Source organism: Moschus berezovskii, chromosome 6 (assembly GCF_049115385.1).
Source record: "Moschus berezovskii isolate FMDL1 chromosome 6, NW_MosBer_1.0, whole genome shotgun sequence".
In the NCBI taxonomy this organism is placed as follows: Eukaryota; Metazoa; Chordata; class Mammalia; order Artiodactyla; family Moschidae; genus Moschus; species Moschus berezovskii.
The window spans coordinates 67,527,753-67,551,212 of NC_142465.1; the positions used below are offsets into that span (position 1 = coordinate 67,527,753).

At 40.8% G+C, this 23,460-nt stretch overlaps 1 protein-coding gene across 13 annotated transcripts in view; it reads right to left on the minus strand.

Moving 5' to 3' along the window:
• The window catches only part of LOC129535755 (ankyrin repeat and sterile alpha motif domain-containing protein 1B), a 414,902-nt gene that overhangs the window by 64,112 nt on the left and 327,330 nt on the right, over window positions 1-23,460 (minus strand). For 4 of the 13 annotated variants that reach the window (XM_088837141.1, XM_088837133.1, XM_055394363.2 and 1 more), the window contains one exon: window positions 5,172-5,246. The exons of 5 other annotated variants lie outside the window; for them this stretch is intronic. In XM_088837141.1, coding sequence (XP_088693267.1) covers window positions 5,172-5,246 — 75 coding nt within the window. The remainder of the gene's footprint in view (window positions 1-5,171; window positions 5,247-23,460) is intronic. 4 more of the 13 variants (XM_088837138.1, XM_088837137.1, XM_088837134.1 and 1 more) reach the window with 1 other exon arrangement.

The window sequence follows — 23,460 nt, forward strand, 5'->3', positions numbered from 1 at the left end:
CAAAATTTCAGAAGAAAATGTACTAGTGGATGATACCTAGTTTCCCTCCTCTGAATTCATTTGTATCAATATAACGCCACTGTGATTGTGTTAGATATACTCAAACACCTCCCTCAGAAAACCTAAAGCATGAATGAAGAATAAATATTTAAATGCCAGGTTTGGTCATATGTGCATATGCATGTACTTGGGGAGCCTGATCACAAGTACAAGCACAGTCCATGTGACGGTATATCACGTTGTACCTGAGCCCGCTAAGACAGACTTAAGACAGAAGGACATCCCATCATTTTAATGACCATTTTCCATGAGGTTAACCTCAACATGTTTTATTACTGTAATGGTTTAGTGTGAGCACCTATAAAGTCAAATTTCTAACTGGTTTTAAAAAACAGAATAATTCCAGAGCCCCTTAGGAATGCACAGGCCATCTCGTGAGGCAGAGAGCCTGAAATTTTCTCTTTGAGATCTGTCATTCCCAACCACAGGAAGAGAAAAATGAGCTTCATGTTATCTCCTTGGCTTCTCACTGGAGTGTGTGACTGGTCAGAACCCTTGGCTCCTCTCTCTGAGTTACTCTGCTTGTTAGTTTTGTTCCAGTTGCTAATTTACCTGCACAGGGCTCGGTTCTCCCATCTTCCCAATTGTTGATATCATTAAGACTTTATCTGGAATATTTACTTTAGCATTTTTAAGCAGAAATCCTTCATTTTATGACCCATCCCTGACTCATTCTTAAGTTTTCTCTTTGTTTATATGGATTTTTATTTTGTAAAAACAGTAACTAGTTGCAATTAATTTTTCCTCTGCTATTTTGATCTTTTCTGGTCCTTCTCTCTTAAATGTTTGGATTTTTATTTCAACTGACTGTGATTTGCTCTTAAAAAAACTAGTATAAAATTAAAAATGCAGAATATGTGAATTTGAATATTATTTCAAAGGTGAGTGTAATAACCTTTAAATGAAAACAGTTAAAACTCTGGAAACATGCAACAGTGAGTTCTTATTTCAAAGTTCTCCCCACATCCAGCAAATCATCCTATCATCTCCCCCATTAACTGACACCCCTGGTCTCCCCCCTCCCTTGATAAAGAAACAACAACACAGCAAACAGGTGTTGTACACTTAAGTCACAGGTAACACTGTTAACGCAACAACAGAAGTTTGCACGCAACTTCGTGGAATGATACAAAGGGAGCTGGTTGACCTCAAAAGATCCTTGGATCCAGTGTCTGCTGACGTGATAACGCAAACCAAGCATCCAGTCTTCAACGTTAGCCCTGTCATCGTTTAGCTGAGGTTCACCTTGGCCAAGCTCAATGGGCAGTTTTCAGAAAAGCCTGAACAGACATGGCAGAAGCTGGGGGTACCATGGGTTGCGGGTCAAGGGATGTGGGAGGGCTGGGGGTGGGAATGGGTGGGATGAAGCTGGGGTTATGGGGACATTTCAGGTGTTTGTACATTAAGCATGCAAATCATATGCAAACTCATTCTCTAATTGCTGAATTAACTCAGGCACTTTTATAATTAAATTTCAATGTGAGTTCCACATACACTTAAAGCAGAATGCTGATCCAAATATTTACATCATCCACAGAAGTCAGAGCAGCCATTTTGGGAATAACAGCACATAGCACCTCAGTCTGGAAATGACCTTGATCTCTTATTTGGTAAGCATTTGAAGAATTTAGTGGTGCATCCATTTCATCTGCTTAGGCAGCGCCATCATCTGCTCTCCCATAACTCCACTTTGTCCAGAAATCCCAAACCACCTGCTCCGAATCTGCAGTGCTCTGACACGCTTCCCCGACATGCAATGGGGGAAGATAATTATAGGGAAGAGAAACAGAATCCTTATTTTATTTTCTTTGTGGCCCAGAAACTATGCTCCAGACCAAATATTTTAAAAATTCCCTACAGGAACTGAATCTGCCTTTCTGGAAATAGAAACTGGATTTTGTCATACTGAGTGCTATTTCTAGAAATTCATTTTCAAACAGAGGAAAAAGTGTTCTTAAAATTGAATTTATAAGGAAATAATTTTCTTCCTGGAAACTCATCAACTTATTTATTTATTTTTTAACCTTAGATATAAGAGTATTTAGAAGACTCTGTTCGTAGGTGTTGATTTTTCTCTTTGGAACTATTTCAGTGGGAATGCATGGACTCATCATTACACTATTGTAAAGGGCAGGTGTGGCCTGCCCTGGGGTGGGGTTCAGTTCCATCTCCTTGAGGGACAGGAAAAACAAAAGAACTTAGAGAGCAAGGATGCCTTAGGTCTCTGTCCTTTTGGAGGCTGAATTATAGCAGGAATGAACTGTGGAGGAAACAGGTAGAGTGGCGGTAACATGGAGGAGCAGTAGAGAGAAAAAGCAAGGAAGGGGTTTGCCTCACATTTAAAATAATTTCAACAGTGAAGCCCAGTATTGTCCTATTAAACAGTAAATTTATATCCAGATATTATCTGTATTTCTTCAGGTGAATTTAAAAAATTAATAATCTCCCAGTTAAAAATGCTTATTAAATATTAACTAAAAATCAAACAGACTTAAAAAGTCTTTTGTCTGAAATAACGGTTCATAATAAAGTCTTATCTTTAGCAAAACATGTATTACTATGAGGCAATAATGTTTAATTAGAATAACAAAATTGCAAAAGTCTGTCATATTGTAAACTACTAGTGACTGGCAGTACGCTTTAAAAGGCTTAAGCAATTGCAGAAGAGAAATTACAGTGATTCAAGGCATTCTTACTAAATATCTTCAGGCTACTTCTTTATAGCTTAAAATACTTAGAGAAAAACCTTTCCTTTAGGTTCATGTATTAAATGATCTTAATAGTTCAAGAATTTGGTCATGGCTTAAAACCTTGTTTACTTGGCATTTATGTATGTATTTGTTCCTTTAGGACATAACTAAACAGAAGAAAATGTACATTATTAGCTATCCCTTCAAACTCAAATAAAACTTAATCTTCTAATATGAAAGAAAAACATAATTTGAGATTAAAGTTTTAAACAGAGAATTGATTCTGCTTAATAGGTATTTACCAACTGCCAACTAGAAATTCTTAGCCTGCTGAGTTTGAAGGATTATAATTGGGCCATACTCAATATAATGTAATTAAATTAAATGTCTCATACCACCAGCTGAAAAGTATAAGCCACTAACTGAATTTAGTTATAACATAGAAAAAAAATTTGCAAAATTCCATGATAGATGTTTATTGGATGGTAGAGTCCAAAATGCAGCTATTAATCTTTTTGTTATTTCAAAAGGTGGTAAAACTGCATGGTTTTAGTTCATGTGCACCAGATATCTAATTCGAAAACATCATATTGTATAACGCTCTATCCCCCAAAATGGAAACTGAAGATATCACATATTCTATTGTATTCTGAGAACACAAAGGGGAAACACTGTTTATATTCTTACTTTCTTCTTAAGAAAAAGTTTTGTTAGGAAACTGAAGATATCACATATTCTATGTGTTCTGAGAATACAAAGGGGAAACTATTTATATTCTTACTTTCTTCTTAAGGAAAAGTTTTGTTAGGATGTCAGTAAATAATTAAAAGCTATGACTAGGATCTAGCTCTCTAACATGAACAGGAAGGTATGGTATTTTCCAAGCCTTATCTTATTCTTTAAAAAAAATTTTAAATGAGGACTTAATTGATTTTTTTAATAGATGCTTTTAAATCTTTTCTATTAGGAACAACTCCCACCTACCTGCCTGTAAATTTAGATTGAATATTAACAAACATTGTTTTCTATTTCTTCAGATCACTTAATGAAAAGCTAAAATGATTTTAAATGACAATTGTTATTTTCAGGATTCACTTTAAATAATTCTAACAAATATTAGAGATGGGTTACCCAAACATACATAAGATATATGTGATTACATTTATTTTCCCTTATCTCAACAGCTTTGAAGAAGGCACATACTTATAAATACGTGTACATACATTGGGATATGAATGTAAGGAAAGGCCTCCTACAAACAGTTCACACACACATGAAAGCAAGATGCTGGTGCAGTTCTTCTAAAACATCTTCATGAATAAAGAATGCAGCTGGTTATCCTACATTTGTTTCTTTTGATAAAAGAGCGGAGATGGCCACTTCTGAACATGAAAAAGCACTGGTTAGCGAGCATTTATGTGTTCAGGAGGAACTGCTGGGTCACTGGAACAGCAGCACCAGGCAATGTATAGACTGTGGTCCCCAAGAGCCAGAAATCCCATGCACACAAGGAGGGGTATGCCTGATGTGGCACCCCAAAAGAGGCCCTCTGCATGCTGCCCCAAGAGCTCTGCAAAAGCTCTTTTGAGTGATTCTCAACCAAAAGTCTCAACCTCTCAGACAGCAGGCTGCCCAATGAGAAAAATTTAAGAGTGTGAAAATAGGATTGTATTTTAAAATATGAAATAGATTAAAAAACCCAAACATGAAAATGTTTACTTTCCAAACAAAAATGAATTTTTAAATGTATGCAAAGGTGAAATGTGAATATCTGAATATTAAGCAGCTCAGAGTAAAACGGGTTGTGATTTTGCACGCATTCCAAAGATCAATTCAGTACTGTCAAGTGAAAAAAAAAAAGGACTAGGCTGAGAACCACTTTGTAGCTGTAATGGTGCCTCTCTTGGCTATAGTCCTCTTGCATTTGCATAAAACTTATATAGAATATCATGCAAATCATACTCAAGTATTTCTCACAAGTGAAGCGCATGAACCTTTGAGAACTGTTGGGCACAAAGGACTGAACAGCCCGTGGACAAGGGAAGTACAAAATGGGGAAGGCCAAGACTGATACATACATGGCGATATATATATCAGTTTACCCTTTTCCTTTCGCCGGTGAAAGCGAGTGAACGTGGACACCTGGGATGAAAGCCAAACTCACACGGGACAGATTGTTAACTGCAGACTTCCAAACCAAGTATGTTTCTCATTTCAGGACAATGTTTTGCACGTTAACTAGTCACGAGGCACAGTGAATGAAGTATAATAGACAATAATAAAAAAAAAAACCTCAGGAGTTGTCAGACATCACAAATTTTCTGCATTGCCAGGATATAGTCCCTATAGCTACTGACGACACTTTGCAACACACGACACAGCGCAAGTTCAGGAAGAGAAAATAACCATTTGTAACCTTACATTATGAACCTGATGGATGGCTGAGAAAGGAAATCCAGCGTTCTGATTCGTCCATATCTCACAGACAGACGACTGCTGATATAAACAGAAAACTATCTCATCTTGTCAATATTTAAAACATGGCAGCTACCAAGGTAGCATCAAGGAAGGGAAGGAGGAAAATAATAAAGAGCAAAGAATCACATTTCTTAAAAAAACAAACGAAAACAACTCAAACATTCAAAAAATGCTTTAGGGTGACCGAGGTTTAATAATTGACTTCCAAGTCATTCTTTTGCTTAAAAACATTTTGGGTTGGCTGGGGGAAAAAAAAAAGATCATTTATGCATTAGTTTTATGTCAAAGGAAATTACCAAAACACTCACATCTTGAAAAAAGCAAACTGTGTTTTTCCACTTGCCAAAGAGAATGGAAATACTTTCCCCCTTCACGTCATTCATTTCATAGGATAAATATTTTCATGAAATTCAAGAAAGATAGGAAAAAAGTCTTTAACATAGGCCAAACATTTTTATTTTCTTATGGGCAAACGACCAGGAGCAAACAAATGCAATAAAACGACTTTCCTAGTTTAGTCATTGCTCAGCTTGATAAACCTAGAAGATATTTTCCCCCTCCAGTTCTCAAGGGTAAAACTGCGATTAACAAGGGGAGAAGTGTCAGTTTGCTGCCCGGCAGTGGGAGCATGTGGAGGTGGAGGAGGCGCCATGGAGGCGGAATCAGGGGTGGGCTGGGGTCTGGAAGCTCAGTTCTGTCACTCACCAGAAACTCTGGGTAACAGCATTTGCTTTTTTATGAGCCTAAGGGGTCAGCTCCATGTTTTGGACTCTCCACCACACCATTAACAATTCAATAACCAACAGTTATTAAAAGGCAATAATGTTTGCTTAGAACCAAATGCCCAACGAACCAGCACCCTCCCAGGAGTTACAGCAGAAACCACCAGATAAACCAACAAGGCTCCTGGCCTGACCTTTACAGAGTTCTTTTCCTGAATTCCATCATCTAAATGATGCTGTGAAATCGAATCACAGAAAATGGCAGAATGCCTAAGCTTATTCAGCCAAGCACTGTGAACATCCCCAGAATTCACAAGCAGAGCGTACAAAGATCAGTGCAGAAAGGAGATAAGAACACAAGCACAGTATGGTTTAGAAACCCAGCAAGGAACCATATCACCAGCAAGTGTGGAAGTGTGGAAATGAAAGCTTTCCTCTGGCTAAATGTTTCTCCCACCTCCACCCTCCCAGAAACGCTCACCATAAATTTAACATCTCTCTCTCCAGTTCCAAACGCAGCTCCATACCCACCTACATCTTGCTCTCCATCCCTTCTGTCATCTGGATGGCTTGCTGGGGACAGACTGTCAGGTAACTGGCATTCTGTTAAGAAAGTAAGATACCTGGGGTCTGACCAAAAGGCACTTCCAACCACCTCTCACTTAAAACCAGCTCTGCTCTTCTCAGTTTCTGCCCTAAAGATCATGCCATTTTCTCCACAGGGGGGCATCTACTCCTTCCTACTTTTCAAGAATTAAATCTCTAGCAAGTTAAGCATTGGGGTCATTAAACTCCCAGCCTCGTCTCCAAGAGTTGTCATCTGATTTAAATATATTAACTCTATGCTTCAGTAGGATTACCATCTTAACTGGCACCAAAAATACTTCGAGGACACCCTTAAAGCACTGTCACACAATTTTGAGCTAATTCTTTTACATACATCTTCTACAACTTTCACAGAATTTTAGTGACAGAAGTAACCCAGGGATCACCTGTCATCTGACAGATGAAGACAATGACATCCAGAGAGGGTCAGTAGCTTGCTGAGGTTATACAGGAAAGTGTTACAACCTGTCAGCTGGCTAGGAGGGAGTGACAGCCCAGTAATGACTTCACCAGAAGGCGGAGGGGCTGTTCAGGTATATGGAGTCTGTTTACTAATCCTGAAAGAAATACATATAAATGGAGTCAGTTTATGAAACAGTCTCAACTCCACACGAGGTTCAGATACCTTAATGTTCTATTTTCCAATCATTACCCCCTGCTGCTGCTGCTAAGTCACTTCAGTCGTGTCTGACTCTGTGCTACCCCATAGATGGCAACCCACCAGGCTCTGCCGTCCCTGGGATTCTCCAGGCAAGAACACTGCAGTGGGCTGCCATTTCCTTCTCCAATGCATGAAAGTGAAAAGTGAAAGTGAAGTTGCTCAGTCGTGTCAGACTCTTCCTGACCCCATGGACTGCAGCCTACCAGGCTCCTCCACCCATGGGATTTTCCAGGCAAGAGTACTGGAGATGGGCCATACTCACGATTCAAAGGTTGCCCTTTCTTATTGCACACCAGATGGGGCAGTAGAGCCCACCTTGGAGCCCTCCTACCCCAAGCTCTATCTACCTCCTTCATGCACTTAGCTGGGGAGAAGGACACAGGAGAAGGACAAGGGCCCCTTTCTTATCTGGCAGTGGCTGAATTCTCTCTGCTGGTTGTCACTGCTTATCAGGGTAACACTAACTTGGTCTCTGACCCCTCCTGTAGGAGCTGCCCTGCCCTGGATTCTACTGTATCCATGCAGGTCCTCTGGAGGGCTCTGCTGGGAAGGGCATGGGGTCTGGATAGCACAGCTCCTGATGTTAGAAATCTGGCTCTTGGGTGACTTTCTCCGACCCCTACTCAACCTTCCTAGGACACACAAGCCCAGCCTCTTCCTGAATGCCCAGCCAGGCCACACACAGGTACATCGCGCCATGCCGGTCACGTGGCTCCGGAACCACTCTGCTCCCTGCCGGACGCTTCCCTCCAGTTCTCTCCCCCTCAGTTCAGGCGGGCCTACACGTGTCTGCTCCCAGAAGTCCACTGACGGGGACAGACGCCAGGTTCCCCCCTTCTGGGTGAATGTTCCCCGGGGAACCCTTCCCGGGCTTGCGTTGCCCGGGCGTGTGCTCTCGCCCCTCCCCTGGGAAGGGAGGGAACGCCTCAGCTCCTTCCCCCGCAGCTCAGACAATCCTCTGACTCGCGCCCCCCGCCCTCCCAGCAGCAATCTTCCACCTCTGCGGACAGGCAGCTGACTGTGCAGGACAGGACTCACCACCTGTCGCTCAACTCCGAGCAGGGAGCCGGGCTCCATTACCAGCAGCTCTCCCTTTAGATCGTGCAATACTCAGAGCCTACAGGAAAGCTCCCGTTAGCATCCTGTTACATGAATATATCTCCCAACAGTCACAGAAGTTACCAGAGAGTTAAAGAGGGAAGAGAGGGTCTTGTGCCATAATTATTTTATTTTATTTTATTTTATTTTTCTTTTTCACACATACTCTGTAATTATTTTATTTTTTAAAAATCTGGGTAAGATTTTCTCAATGAAGAAATAAAACCTACCTCCAGTCATATACACTGAAGAGAGTCCCCATGTGGCATATATACCTTTTAAAGAAGTTACAACAACTGTTTTTCATTCAAAACCTATGTTCAAACTTAAAGTAAATATGTTCTCATTTCTAATAATTATGTGCCTCAATGCAAGTGGTAAAAAGTCAGATTTTAAAAACAGTTTAAAATAAAAGCAGTTAATAGTATGTTATGGAGGTTGTTTTTTTAAAAAGCTGATACATGTGAGCTATCACACTAACTTTGATGATTGGTGTTGCTGTTCAGTCACTAAGTTGTGTCCAACTCTTTTGCAACCCTATGGATCATAGCCTGCCAGACTCCTCTGTCCATGGGATTTCCCAGGCAAGAATACTGGAGTGGGTAGCCATTTCTTTCTCCAGGGGATCTTCCCGACTCAGGGATCAAACCCATGTCTCCTGCCCTGGCAGGATTCTTTACCACTGAGCCACCAGGGAAGCCAATTTTGATGGCAGTAAAGACTTGATCAGGCTCCTAGAGTAGTAACTTAAGATGGACCAGCTATAACTTGTGTCTTCATAACATGGAATGGCTCTTCTTCTAGACACATGGTTATCAGACTGAGTGTTGGGACGAATTTTTTAAATGCAAAAGGGATTCCCCTGCAGAATTTCATTGTATTTGTTGTTGTTCAGTCGCCCAGTCATGTCTGACTCTTTGCAGCCCCATGGACTGCAGCACGCCAGGCCTCTCTGAACCTCACCATCTCCCGAAGTTTGCCCAAGTTCATTTCCATTGCATTGGTGATGCCATCCAGCCATCTCATCCTCTGACTCACTCTTCTCCTTCATTATATTTATGAAGATAACATTTCACAGTACAACATATATTGAAGTACTGAGTGTTCAAAAGCTTTGAGAAAGAAAATACTAGTGATAAAATTTCAGCTGGGGCCCAAATCCCTAGAACAGAAGTGAGTTAAATCTAAGTTTTAATTAAACATTAGCATATCCTCATCTGAAAAGATTAATAATAGCACTCGGCCTACTTATTTCACCAGGTTGTTGTACAGCCCATGCTAAGCTTCATGCAAAAGGGAACTTTTTCACAGCTAGGTTTCTAGGACCTGAAATACAGAAGCTGTCAAACGTACTGACTAAGTGAATGGAATCACAGAATGCGTTCAGTATTTCTTGGCAAATGATCAAGCACCATGGAAACATCAATTACTCTCCTCCTTATAATTTTTAGTCGATCTACTTTGTTGCTGCCACTTGGGCCCTCAGTAAACTACATCACTGCTAACACACTTCTGGCAAAATGCATCAGAGATTAACCTTGCAGACTTCTTGTTAGAGATGGTCTCATTTTTTCCTGATAAAGGCTGAAAAAGAGCTGCTGCTGACTTTGTTGAAAAGAGAGGAACATCTGTAATTAGCAGACCTATCTGCTAACGGGCTGCTTGGAGGAGCCTGGAAACAGTTCTGTAAAAGGATGGTAAACAGCCTTTGCAATTTCACATGCTTATTAATTTTCTCTCAGTTCCTTTTTCTCATACATTGCAAAGGCTAATTTAGTTGATCTGAATTTGAATTACCATGAAATCCAAATAAATGGGGGTTAATTAAAGGGATAGAAATCTTAGAACTGAGATATCAATAATTTAATATTTATTTCTTTGGTGATGAAGTCAGCACACTTCTGGAGGTGCATAATTTTATCTCAAGTTCAGACCTCTCTCCTGAGTCTGGAAACGTTTTCTCAAATACAACGCACATCCTGTTCTTGTTACTGTCACATACCTCAGGTTACCATGAGTACAGTTGAGAAAATACAATGCATTTGCATTCAAACCTAATAACAAACTAAACGGAATACCATCTGTCTCCAAAGTCTTTCTCCTAAAGGTTGACTTCTTTTTTGCTCAATTGGTAGTAACCTGGTATTTACAGTAAGTTCTCCCTCCTTTGTTGTCTGTTTTTTGAACATTCATGGTAAGTACTGAAACATCTCCTATTAAAAGCAAATAAGCCCCTTCCCTTGACCCAATATTTTACCTGAACTCCTGCTCAATTTCTGTTCTTTGAGAAGCAAAGGCCCCGAGAGCTATCGATATGGTCTCTGCTTCCCCTTTCCTCTCCTCACGTGAGCCCACTCTACCAAAACCACTGTTCTTCATTTTGTCAAGTCCAACTGTTCATTTTCCTTGACCATCTGACACTTGATCACTGCCCTCATTTCCTAGCTCCTCTGCTGGTTACTGTGATTTGATCGACCTCTGACCCCTGGAGTATAAGTCCTTAATGCTTTACCTCTGGCTTTACCAGGTGGTCTCATCCTATCCTGATGGCCAAATTTATGTCTCCAGCCCAGACTTCTCCTCTGAACTCCAGATGCAGACACTCAGCCTTCTTAACACCTCTCTTAATCCTGATGATTAATAAGCATCTTAACCTTAAATTAAATGCCCCAAACCAAGCTTCAAATGACCGTTCCTCTCCTATAAGCTTTCTTACTTCACTAAATGGCAACCCTCTTTTTCCAGTTGGGGTCATCCTCTTGCTCACCTTTCACATTCAATCCAGCAACAAATCCGACTGAATTTACTTCTAAAATCTCACCATCCTATCCCTACTTGGTCCAAGACACTACCTTTTTTCACTTGGATTCTTCCATTAGCTTCTGACTGCTCTCATCCTTGCCCCCATTGTGCTGATTCTCAATACAACAGCCAAAATGATACATTTAAAATGAAAGCTGGATCATGCTGCTCTGCTCCATTTAACTCAGAAGAAAATTCAGTCCTAATAATGGGGCTGCAAGGACCTCCATCCTCTGTTACCTCTGCCCCTCCTCGCCTCGCCTCTCTCCCTCCTGTGCGCGCTTTGTGGACAGCAAAGCGCACTCTTCTTTCAAAGCCTCTGCACTTGTTTCCCCTTCTCCAGATGCTGCATGACCAAATCCCTCACTCACCTTCTACTCCAGGCTTGCCTTCCCAGAGAAGCCTTACCCAAGCACCCAGCATATTATACCCAAATTAAGTCTATGCTTTCCATGCTACAAAGGGATTATTCTTCCAAGTGCAAACTGAAAATGGGGGAAAGGTTTAGAGCATAAGAACCTGTCTTCCTGGCACCCTGACATTCATTCAGAGGCAGTCACTTCATCTGTGGGGTATAAGGCATGGGTCACAATGTGAGGAGGGGTCAGCCCTGCTTTCAGTCAATGCTTACAGAATAGGCATTGCTATGGACATGATCCATTTTCTTCTGTCAGGACCTGTAATCAATTGGGATTCAGAAGCTGATGGTAGGTTTTGGAAGGAGCATGTCTGCGACAGCTCCACCCGCTCAGTAACATCAATTAGGCACTGAAAACCTTCCATGTGTCTGCTGATGCTGTGTAGCTAGTTTAATAAAGAAACTTGTATGAATAGGGCCCTCTGGTCAGATTCCATCAGAGATGAAATTTTCTGCCTTGTTCTAGCCCTGAAAAAAAAAAGCTTTCCCTCTGTTTCTCTTATGTCTGTCATAATTCTTTCACACTTCAGGGTGTTCAGAAATGGACCAGAAAGAGTCCAACAAGAAATAGGAAAGGTTCACAGTGAAAGTTAAAAGAGTAATGAAGTCCATTTCTTCTCTCAGATGACAGCGCTTCTAAAATAAAACAAAAACAAACTTGAAGAGAGAACAAAACAGCTTCAAAGGCAAAAGAAAAAAGGGCACCCTAACAAAGGGAGCCTTAGTCAGCAGCCAGAAAACTCAGCAGCTCCTTGAGCAGAGCCCAAAATGAGGTGAGACCTGTCAAACGATGGAGTCAGACAAATTCAGTTCAGCCAAGGAACCATGCACCAAACACCTCGCGTGCATCTTTTCTTCAGCAGTGACGGCCCCTGCAGTCTCCTCTTCTGTGGGCACTTGCAGAACCCTGCCTGGAAGTCAGAAACTAGAACCTCTGTCTCTCCTGAGTTACCCAGAAGCCGCAGGCCAGCACCTTACTTATTCTGTCCCACTATCATAGATGGAGCCATTCTCCTCCTCTTCTCTCAGGTGAGTTTTGTGATGTGTACATGCCCCTGTAACAACTATATGTGATTCTTTCTTTTCAACTACGCTGGGAATGTCTCAAGTTCAGGCTTTCTTACCACTGACTCTTTTTGTAAAAGGTTTCAAGTCAACTATTTTATTTGCAGGGAATACTGGACTAAAAAAAAAATCCCACTCCCCGTCATTTCTTCCTTTTCTTAAAGAGCAGTCTTCTCACACCTTCATGAACATGACCTTGTCCCTGTATCAGGAACATTCTGGGACAGATCAGTAATCACCTGCTGGAAGTGAAAAGCCAGGCCAACAGTCATTTTTCCATGTGTGACCATTACTGCTGGCATCAGAATGAATCAATCTAGCGCAAGTGGAAGCAAACACCACATCTGGTCTCATCAGTACACTGACATGATACGAAGTCTGATATTACTTGCTGCCTGCAAAGTTACAGCTTCCTCTCCCACTTCCTCCCTCTCTCCTTCTGTTCCCCCTCTTCTCCTCCCCCTTCCCCCCTTTCTCTCCTCTTTCCCTTTAAATTCTGATTCTGGTGCTGACAGCACATAAAGTAAGCTCTCGGCTGCCAAAACAGGAAAGAACTAAAGCTATGTGACCTGTTATTTATTTGCAGAGATAATACATAACCTGCATTCCCTAATATGACAGTTGTAGCCCTAAATGACATTATAGAATTATTTATGAAATTTATGAAATCTCTTCACAGGAAAAAAAAACAGAGCAGAGGAACAAAAGTGGAACACTGTGTACAATTCAGATCTTATTGTTCAGCGCCCCAGGTTCCCTGGATGTTGCAGGAAATTTAAGTCAATTGGGATCATGTTGTTTCTTGCAATATGGACTATTTTACTTGTTCTACCTCGAAGTCTGGCTACTCCTGACACAAACATTTTTCAGGGCCATTAGCGGAAATATTAATCACTCATTCAGAACAGCAGCAATCAGCTTTTTATCATAACATGAACTGCTGCAAAGAAATTCGATTCTGCAAAGTAATAATTGTTCTTTGCCAGTAACATCACTTTAAAATATACATCATGGTCCTTTCTTGTAAATCGAGGATGTCATTTTTAAGAATTTGAACCCGTTTACGAACTGTATGCTCAACACTGCTTTCTGCCTCTAGTAAAAAAGAGGTGTTGGAAGTACTTCCCTGGCAGGCCAGCACTTAAGACTCTGAGCTTCCACTGCAGGGGGAGCGGGTTTGATCACTGGTTGGGGAAGTAAGATTGCACTTGCTGCATGGTGCAGCCAAGAAGTTAAAAAAAGGGGGTATTGGACAAAGCCATTCATTCAATGATACTTATTAAGACCCCATTATTTCCTCGTTTTATCCTTGTGGGATATATGGGAAAACAAGGTCCGCTTGAATGATCATCTTGAATGATGCCAGTGTAAGAGGTCTCTGATGGAAGGCTACACAGGTATTTCCTCAGGTCTGCCTTGTTCAACACTGAAGTCAACACACTGGAGGAGTTACTTGACAGGTACATTTTTTGAGGTGTGCTTTTAAAATCAGCATATTACATAGTTGGGAAGGATCAGTGACATGTTGAGCATTGACCAAGTTCTAAAAAGGCACTGATAGAAGGACTTATTACTTGATAAAACTGTTAGACCTGCAAAAGAATAATGTAAATGTAAGATCCTGCATTAAGGTTAAACACACACACACACACACACACACACAGCACTGTTAAGGCCTGAGAAGGGAGGCGTGGTTCATGGCCACTGAAAAAGACTAAAACATTTTCATAGAAAAGTTCAACAAGAACTAATAGTATCTCAATGTTAAGCAGCTTAACGTCAACAAAGCAGACATGACCAGAGCTGGGGAATCAGAATGCTGTGTAGCCCACATCCCACTTATCAGAAAGATACTGGTAAGTAAGAGCTGGAAGTGGTTAATATAGCAAAGGAAAGACATCACAGAGTCTTTAGTCTTCACTATTCTCAGCAAGAGGGAGGAGATTTACTCTTCATGTTTTCAGAAGATAGCATTAACTGACTACGTGGGAATTTTAAGGGAACTAATTTCAATACGCTATAAGGCAAAAGTCCTATTAATTAGAACTAATTCAGTGATGATGGGGCTGGCTGCCTCACAAAGTGGGGGCCACCTTACAAGTAGAGCTATAAACTTGTGGCTGTTTACTGAGGATGTGTTGGAGGGGGTGCTGCATCAAGACACGGGACTGGATACATATTCTGGCCCCTTCTCACCCTAAAGTTCTCTGGTTTTCTTTAACAGGAGCACAGAAGAAACTTCTAGCCGTAAATGTATATACAGAATGCAAGTTACTGTAAATTCTTGTGAGGCTGCATTCAAGCCTCAGAGTAGAGACCCATACAGAAAGGTGGAGATCACATAATTTTGCAATTGATTTCATGAAGCTACTCTTTACTTCCCGTGATTTGTAAAGAATGAAAAGTTGGATATCAAGAGCAAAGGATTCTCTTCAAATACAATGTCTGCCCACACCACCTTAGAGATTCAAGTCTCTACTACATGTGCTTTTACATAAAGTATTAAATATTACTAGCAGAATATATCAAAGGTCTCAAAACATTGTACTGGAGCCTCTTGGGGTTCTAGACATTTTTTAGAATGTGTCATGTCTGCTGTGTGGAGAAGGAAATGGCAACCCACTCCAGTATTCTTACCTGGAGAATACCAGGGACGGGGGAGCCTGGTGGGCTGCCGTCTATAGGGTCATACGGAATCGGACATGACTAAAGCGACTTAGCAGCAGCAGCATGTCTGCTGTGTAGATACAACCCAGGGGGTGCATCATTACAGTGGTGAAAGCACAGGCTCTGAAGCTAGACAGCTTGGGTTCAAGTACCGACTCTGCTTCTTACAATCTTTGTGGTCTTGGGCCAACAACATAAACCCTCTGTGCCTTGACTTCCTCATTATAAAGCTGTACTAATCAGTGCTGGCTCTGAGGATGACGACAATGAACTAATCACCTGCCTAGCTTAGAGCTGGTTAGGTAGTTCACTGTGCTCATCCTGGCTCTGAGGATTCAGGTTGTATTTACTTATAGCTGATTCACGTTGTTGTATGGCAGAAACCAACACAACACTGTAAAAGCAATTATCCTCTAATTAAAAATAAATCTTAAAAAACCTGTGGCTTTTGCAGTGCCTAAAAACCCTGTGCAATCTGATAAGTATGGGATGCTTATTATAGGGAATTAAAAAATAAGGAAGAGTCAGGTTTCACCTCTATAGAGCCCACATAGACTCTACTATAAGAGAAATAAAATGTTTTAACATATAAGGGCATATTTTAATACATGTTAACTCAAACTATTTAAGTATGGAATCATCCACAAATCCTCTCCAAAGAGCTTCAATACTAACTAGTTTATAATACAGATAGGAAGTTCTTGTACAGGGCTTGTAGTCCTAAGAACTATTGTTTCCATATCAGTGGAGAGGTATTAGTTTGGGTTTTACCAGCTGGAAAATAGAAATACTTTTGTGAAACACAGCTAAATATTATGCGCTTTATTTTAGAATGCATTTATTCCTAGTTGCAGTTGAAAAAGCACAGAAAAGAAGGAAGTTAGAGCTATCTCAAAATAATAATAATTTCCAAAACCACCCAAATGTAGAGCTGTTGCTGTTAAATACTTGACAACCACTACTTTACTTGGCCTCACAACAGTGATGCGGGGGGCAATAATCGTACTTTAAGAAGAGAAAACCAAGGCCCTGAGTAGCTGAGAGGCTTGTTCAAGGTAACAGAGGTATTAGATATCAGAGATAGGATTTTTAACTCTGATCTCATTACTTCAAATATGTTATTTTTAAAAAAACTCCTCAAATTAAGTACACAAAAAATGAAAGTAATACTCATGTATTGTTGCTGTTCGGTCACTCAGTTGTATCCAACTCTGCAACCCCATGGACTGTAGCATGTCAGGCATGTATTAATAATATAATAATTTTCCATCAAACACTTTCAGAATTTGGAAGTCAGAGTGGATTTCCTTGAGTGCTCACCACTGCTATCTCTATTGGCCCAGAAACCACCGTCACTTCTGGTCAAAACAGCCTGTCAACGGGAGGAGCCTCCCTTCCCACCCCTCGGTTCCTATGGCTCAGGTGGAGCTAAAGCCATCTCCAGGCATGTGACCTAGGATCGGCTAATCACACCTCACACACACACACACACACACACACACACTCCTCTTACACATACACACACACCACCACACACACACACACCAACACACACATACACTCCTCTCACACACACCAACACACACACACACCACACACACAACCACCACACACACACATACCAACACACACACACTCCTCTCACACACACCAACACACACACACTCCTCTCACACACACCAACACACACACACACTCCTCTCACACACACCAACACACACACACACACTCCTCTCACACATACCAACACACACACACACCCCACACACACATACCAACACACACACTCCTCTCACACACACCACACATACAACCACCACACACACACATACCAACACACACACACACACTCCTCTCACACACACCAACACACACACACCACACACACAACCACCACACACACACATATACCAACACACACACACACACTCCTCTCACACACACCAACACATACACACACCACGCACACACACACCACCACCCACACACACATACCAACACACACACATACCAACACACACACACACACTCCTCTCACACACACCAACACACACACACACACACACTCCTCTCACACATACCAACACACACACACACACACACACTCCTGTGGGGTTAGCTCAGGGCAGATAAATGATCCAAACCAGATCCAGGTTGATCTGAACCGATGGGACTCAATCGTGGGCCTTTCTGGGGGAACTCTTGGTTAGATAAGCCCTCTTTCTCACAGGTTTTTGAGTGTAACAGGAATTGGACTTGAAACTCCCCTCATGCAGAAAAAGCCTGCTTGAGAAAAGAGCCAACCCGGAGGACAACAGAGCTGAGACACGAAGAGTCCAAGACCAAGCCATCAAATGAGCACCTGAACCCAGGCTACCAGGACTTTGTAGCAAAATGACCCAAATATGTGCCCTTTTATGCTTGAGTTGGATTTCTGTTACCTGCATGCACTCAGTAGAGTCTCTGCTGATTTATACTTTACTCATACATGAACAGAAGTAACTGAGACAGGATTGCTCAATAAGCCCTATTTCCCCTAGACATTAAAAAAACTCTAATTTCTTTAATATTGGAAAAAGAAAAGGAAGAAGGAGGAGAAGAATAAGAGAATTCTCATACCATTTGAAAATGTATCAAGGTCAGATTATAACAGCCAAAGTTGACCTGCGGACCCAGGAACTGGACTGAATCTAATGAGAAACATTCTGAAAATTTAACAAGTGGAGAAAAATAGCCTGGTGTGCCTCTTTGTGAACAAGCTGCTTAGTGTCAGCCAGCCTAAGGCTCCACTAAATATCACAAGATCAATTCCACTAAAATAGGGTTTTTCATATATTGTCAGATTTCTTACTTATTCAGTTGAAAATAGGACCTTTTCTATTTATGTCTTTTTAAAAATCTGTGGTCTGGTTTTCATTGGAAACATTCTTCTTGGTTAAGTACCAGCACAGAAGGGGAGGTGGTGGCATCACAAAGTAACTGGAGGTGTTTAGGTCTGATGGCATCGATCAGAACAAACTCCTGGTTGCCTACTTTGCTTCAGTGATGAAATGGACAGAGAATGATAGAATGGAGAGTTGTAAGAGGAGTATCAAAGCCTGAAGGGGAATCCATCTGAGTGATTCTCCCAGTTCTTCTCATTATTTTTTTGACTGTGGAATAGGATAGACAGTAACATTTCAATGTAGCCTGCAAGATGCTAACCATATTGGAACTTCCAGCACCAAAACTGTCATGGGGAGAGCAGCATATATGTTGAGAAGAGGCAGTTAACCATCCACAATAATAAACTAAGTGTGCAACACATCAGGTTTAAGTTCCAGGTGTGAAAGCACCATTTTCCACTTTTGTTTGGCATGATGTTTGGAATAGATGGCTGATGGTCCAGAGTTCCTGCCTTGAAATGGGGGTACAGATATCATCAACATCCCAAGTCATCACTGGGTTAGCTTGTCTGCCCAACAAGCTGTCATACTGGGAGCTCCTGATGGAAGAGCTTACGGAGTTTATTCTTAACCTTCTTTTTTTGAGTTATACATTATCCGTCTGTGCTGAAGTATTAGGAGTTGTTTTTAGACCCTCATAAAAATTTTTGAAGTCATGGACATGCTGAGTTTTTCTGAGTAGTAGTGAAGTGATAAAAATCTAAATTAAAGACTAGCCAGTAACTTATGAACATTTGAAAAAATCTAATGTAACTCAGTAATAAAACTTGTTTCATGTTTTGTAAAATGCTATTCTTTTCAAAACAGTTGCACCATTTTCTGAAGCCTGATTCTATAAATTCCATCACACAAGAGCAGTGGGTAGAACCTAGGAAGACCAGGTTTTTCTCCCAGGGAAAGTACAGAATAATAAATTACTATTTTCGTGCCCAGAGGCTGGCTCAGAGTTAACCTCATGGATTTTTGGGATATCTATGCTTCTCTAGTTAACAATTTTGTGTACTTAGTTATTTCAAGTTGTAAGATTCATTTAAGGAAAAAACAATCCTTTCTTTCTTGCTTAATGTTTTCTCTTACCATGTTACAATAATAACATGTTATTACTATAAGATATCCTTTGCTTCATACTTTTGTACCCTTAATTTGCAGAGAACTCTTCCAGCTCTCCTCTGCTTTCACTCGCTTTGTGATCATCTCACAGATCCCTTTTCCATCGTGAGAGATACTCCATGGCAGTCTTCACACTTATACAATTAACATAATAAGGAAGAAAGTTTCATTTTCATTCTCAATATATATTCCAAGCCTGTCTAACACTGGAACAAAAGGGTGGTCTTTATAGATTGTTACCACTCTCTGACCACGTACCTAACATTTTTGTTATTAACTGGTCCTACTATGAACCAGGGACGTTTGAATTAGGGACTTATAGAGGATATATCCGGAGAAGGCAATGGCAAGCCACTCCAGTACTCTTGCCTAGAAAATTTCATGGACAGAGGAGCCTGGTAGGCTGCAGTCCGAGGGGTTGCTAAGGGTCGGACATGACTGAGTGACTTCACTTTCACTTTTCACTTTCACACATTGGAGAAGGAAATGGCAACCCACTCCAGTGTTCTTGCCTGGAGAATCCCAGGGACGGGGGAGCCTGGTGGGCTTCCGTCTATGGGGTCACACACAGTCGGACATGACTGAAGTGACTTAGCAGCAGCAGCAGAGGATATATCTGAACCATCAGTCATACATCTATCTATATGTACACAACAATGACTCATAGTTTAGAATATACTTTCACAAAAATTATCTGATTCACACAAACCTATGAGGCAGTCTTTATGTTTTAAAGACAGGGAAACTAAAGTTAGAGAAATCACAATTTGATACAGATCACAGAGTCAGAAAGAAACCAAATCAAAACTCGAACTGAAGAAGCTGCTAAGGAAACAGTATCCACTCACCGGAGAGACCCCCACAGGCAAGAACTTCTCTCTCTGAGCAATAATCTCCACACCTACATACAAAGCTTCTCACAAACATGGGAGGAGGGCAGAGCTCTACCAAGATGTTCAGGGAGGAGTTCCCACAAGAGGATCAACAAATAAACACTGCAGAAACTCAAAAATGAATTAAAGACCTAAATGTAAGAGTGGATACTATAAAAGTCCTAAAGGAAAACATAAGCAGAACACTGACATAAATCACAGCAATCTTTTTAGATCTATCTCCTAGAGGAATGAAAATAAAAACAAAAATAAACAAATGGGATCTAATTAAACTTAAAAGCTTTTGCACAGCAAAGAAAATCATCAACAAAGTAAAAAGATAACCTATAAATGGAAGAAAATATTTGCAAAAGATGCAACAAGGGATTAATTTCCAAAATACACTAACAGCTCAATATCAAAAAAACAAACAATTCAATCAAAAAATAAGCAGAAGACCTAAACAGACATTTCTCCAAAGAAGACATAGAGGTGGCCAACGGGCACATGAAAAAGTGTTCAACGTTGCTTATTATTAGAGAAATGAAAATCAAAACCACAATGAGGTATTATTTTATTCTAGTCTGAATGGCCGTCATCAAAAAGTCTATAAATAATAAATGCCTGAGAGGATCTGGAGAAAAAGGAACCCTCCTATGTTGGTGGGAATGTAAACTGGTACTGCCACTATGGAGAACAGTAAGGAGGTTCCTTAAAAAATTAAAAATAGAGTTACAATGTAATCCTGCAATCCTAAGGACCTACTGTATAGCACAGGGAACGCTACTCAATACTCTGTAAAGGTTTATATGGGAAAAGAATCTAAAAAGGAATGGATATACGTGCGTGTATATATATGTATATATAAAACTGATTCACTTTGCTGTATACCTGAAACTAACACATCATTGTAAATCAACTATACGCCAATGAGAATTTTTAAAAAAATCCTGTAGTCCCACTCCTGGGCATGTTTATCTGGAGAAAACTGTAATTTGAAAAGATACCTGCACCCTTATGTTCTGAGCAGCACTATTTATAAGGGCCAAGACATCAGAGCAACCTAAATGTCCACCAACAGGACATGTGATGGATATGGAATGCATATTACCACATATTCTTTATCATTCACACAATGGAATATTACCACAATGGAATATTACTCAGCCATAGAAAGAATTAAATAATACCATATGCAGCAACATGGATGGACCTAAAGATTATCCTACTAAGCAAAACAAAACAAGCCAAAGACAAATATCATATGCCGTCACTTATACGTGAACAATGAACTTATTACAAAACAGAAACAGACTCACAGATGCAGAAAACAAACTTATGATCACCAAAGGGGAAAATGGGGAGGGGATAAATTAGGAAGATGAGATTAACATGTGTTAATATATAATATACACTATTATACATAAAATAGATAACCAACAAAGACCTACTGTACAGCCCAGGGAACTATATGCAATATTTTCTAATAACTTAAAAGGGAAAAGCATCTGAAAAAGAACAGATATATATACATGTATGTATAACTCATACTGTTCTGTACACCTGGAGTTCAGTTCAGTTCAGTCACTCAGTCGTGTCCTACTCTTTTTGACCCCATGGACTGTAGGAAGTCAGGCTTCCCTGTCTATCACCAACTCCTGGAGCTTATACAAACTCATGTCCATCGAGTCGGTGATGCCCTCCAGCCATTTCATCCTCTGTTGTCCCCTTCTCTTCTCACCTTCAATCTTTCCCAGCATGAGGGTCTTTTCCAGTGAGTCAGCTCTTCACATCAGGTGGCCAAAGAATTGGAGCTTCAGCTTCAGCATCAGTCCTTCCAATGAATATTCAGGACTGATTTCCTTTAGGACTGACTGGTTTGATCTTGCAGTCCAAGGGACTCTCAAGAGTCTTCTCCAGCACCACAGTTCAAAAGCATCAACTCTTCAGCACTCAGCTTTCTTTATGGTTCAACTCTCACATCCATACATGACTACTACAAAAACCATAGCTTAGACTAGACAGACCTTTGTCTGTAAAGTAATGTTTCTACTTTTTAATGTGCTGTCTAGGTTGGTCATAAGCTTTTCTTCCAAGGAGCAAGCATCTTTTAATTTCATGGCTGCAGTCACCATCTGCAGTGATTTTGGAGCCCCCTAAAATAGTCTGCCACTGTTTCCGCTGTTTCTCCATTTGCCGTGAAGTGATGGGACTGAATGTCATGATCTTAGTTTTCTGAATGTTGACCTTTAAGCCAACTTTTTCACTCTCCTCTTTCACTTTCATCAAGAGGCTCTTTAGTTCTTCTTCACTTTCTGCCTTAAGGGTGGTGTCATCTGCATATCTGAGGTTATTGATATTTCTCCTGGCAATCTTGGTTCCAGCTTGTGCTTCATCCAGTCTGGCATTTTGCATGAAGTACTCTGCTGCTGCTGCTAGGTCACTTCAGTCGTGTCCGACTCTGTGTGCATAACTTAAATAAGCATGGTGACAATATACAGCTTAGACATACCCCTTTCCCAGTTTGAAACCAGTCTATTGTTTCATGTCCACTTCTAACTGTTGCTTCTTGACCTGCATACAGATTTCTCAGGAGGCAGGTAAGGTGGTTTGGTATTCCCATCTCTTTAAGAATTTTCCACAGTTTATTGTGATCCACACAGTCAAAGGCTTTGGCACAGTCAATAAAACAGAAGTAGATGTTTCTCTGGAACTCTCTTGCTTTTTCTAACATCCAATAGATGTTGGCAATTTGGTCTCTGGTTCCTCTGCCTTTTCTAAATCCAGCTTGAACATCTGGAAGTTCACGGTTCACATACTGTTGAAGCCTGGCTCGGAGGATTTTGAGCATTACTTTGCCAGCGTATGAGATGAGTGCAATTGTGTAGCAGTTTGAATATTCGTTGGCATGGCCTTTCTTTGGAACTGGAATGAAAACCGACCTTTTCCGTTCCTGGGGACACAGCTGAGTTTTCCAATTTTGCTGGTATACTGAATGCAGCACTTGAACAGCATCATCTTTGAGTTTTGAAATAGCTACTGGAATGCCGTCACCTCCACTAGCTTTGTTCATAGTGATGCTTCCTAAGGCCCACTTGACTTCACGTTCCAGGATGTCTGCCTCTACGTGAGTGATCACACCATTGTGGTTATCTGGGTCATGAAGATCTTTTTTTTGTACAGTTCTTCTGTGTATTCTTGCCACCTCTTCTTAATATATTCTGTTTCTTTTAGGTCCATATTGTTTCTGTCCTTTATTGTGCCCA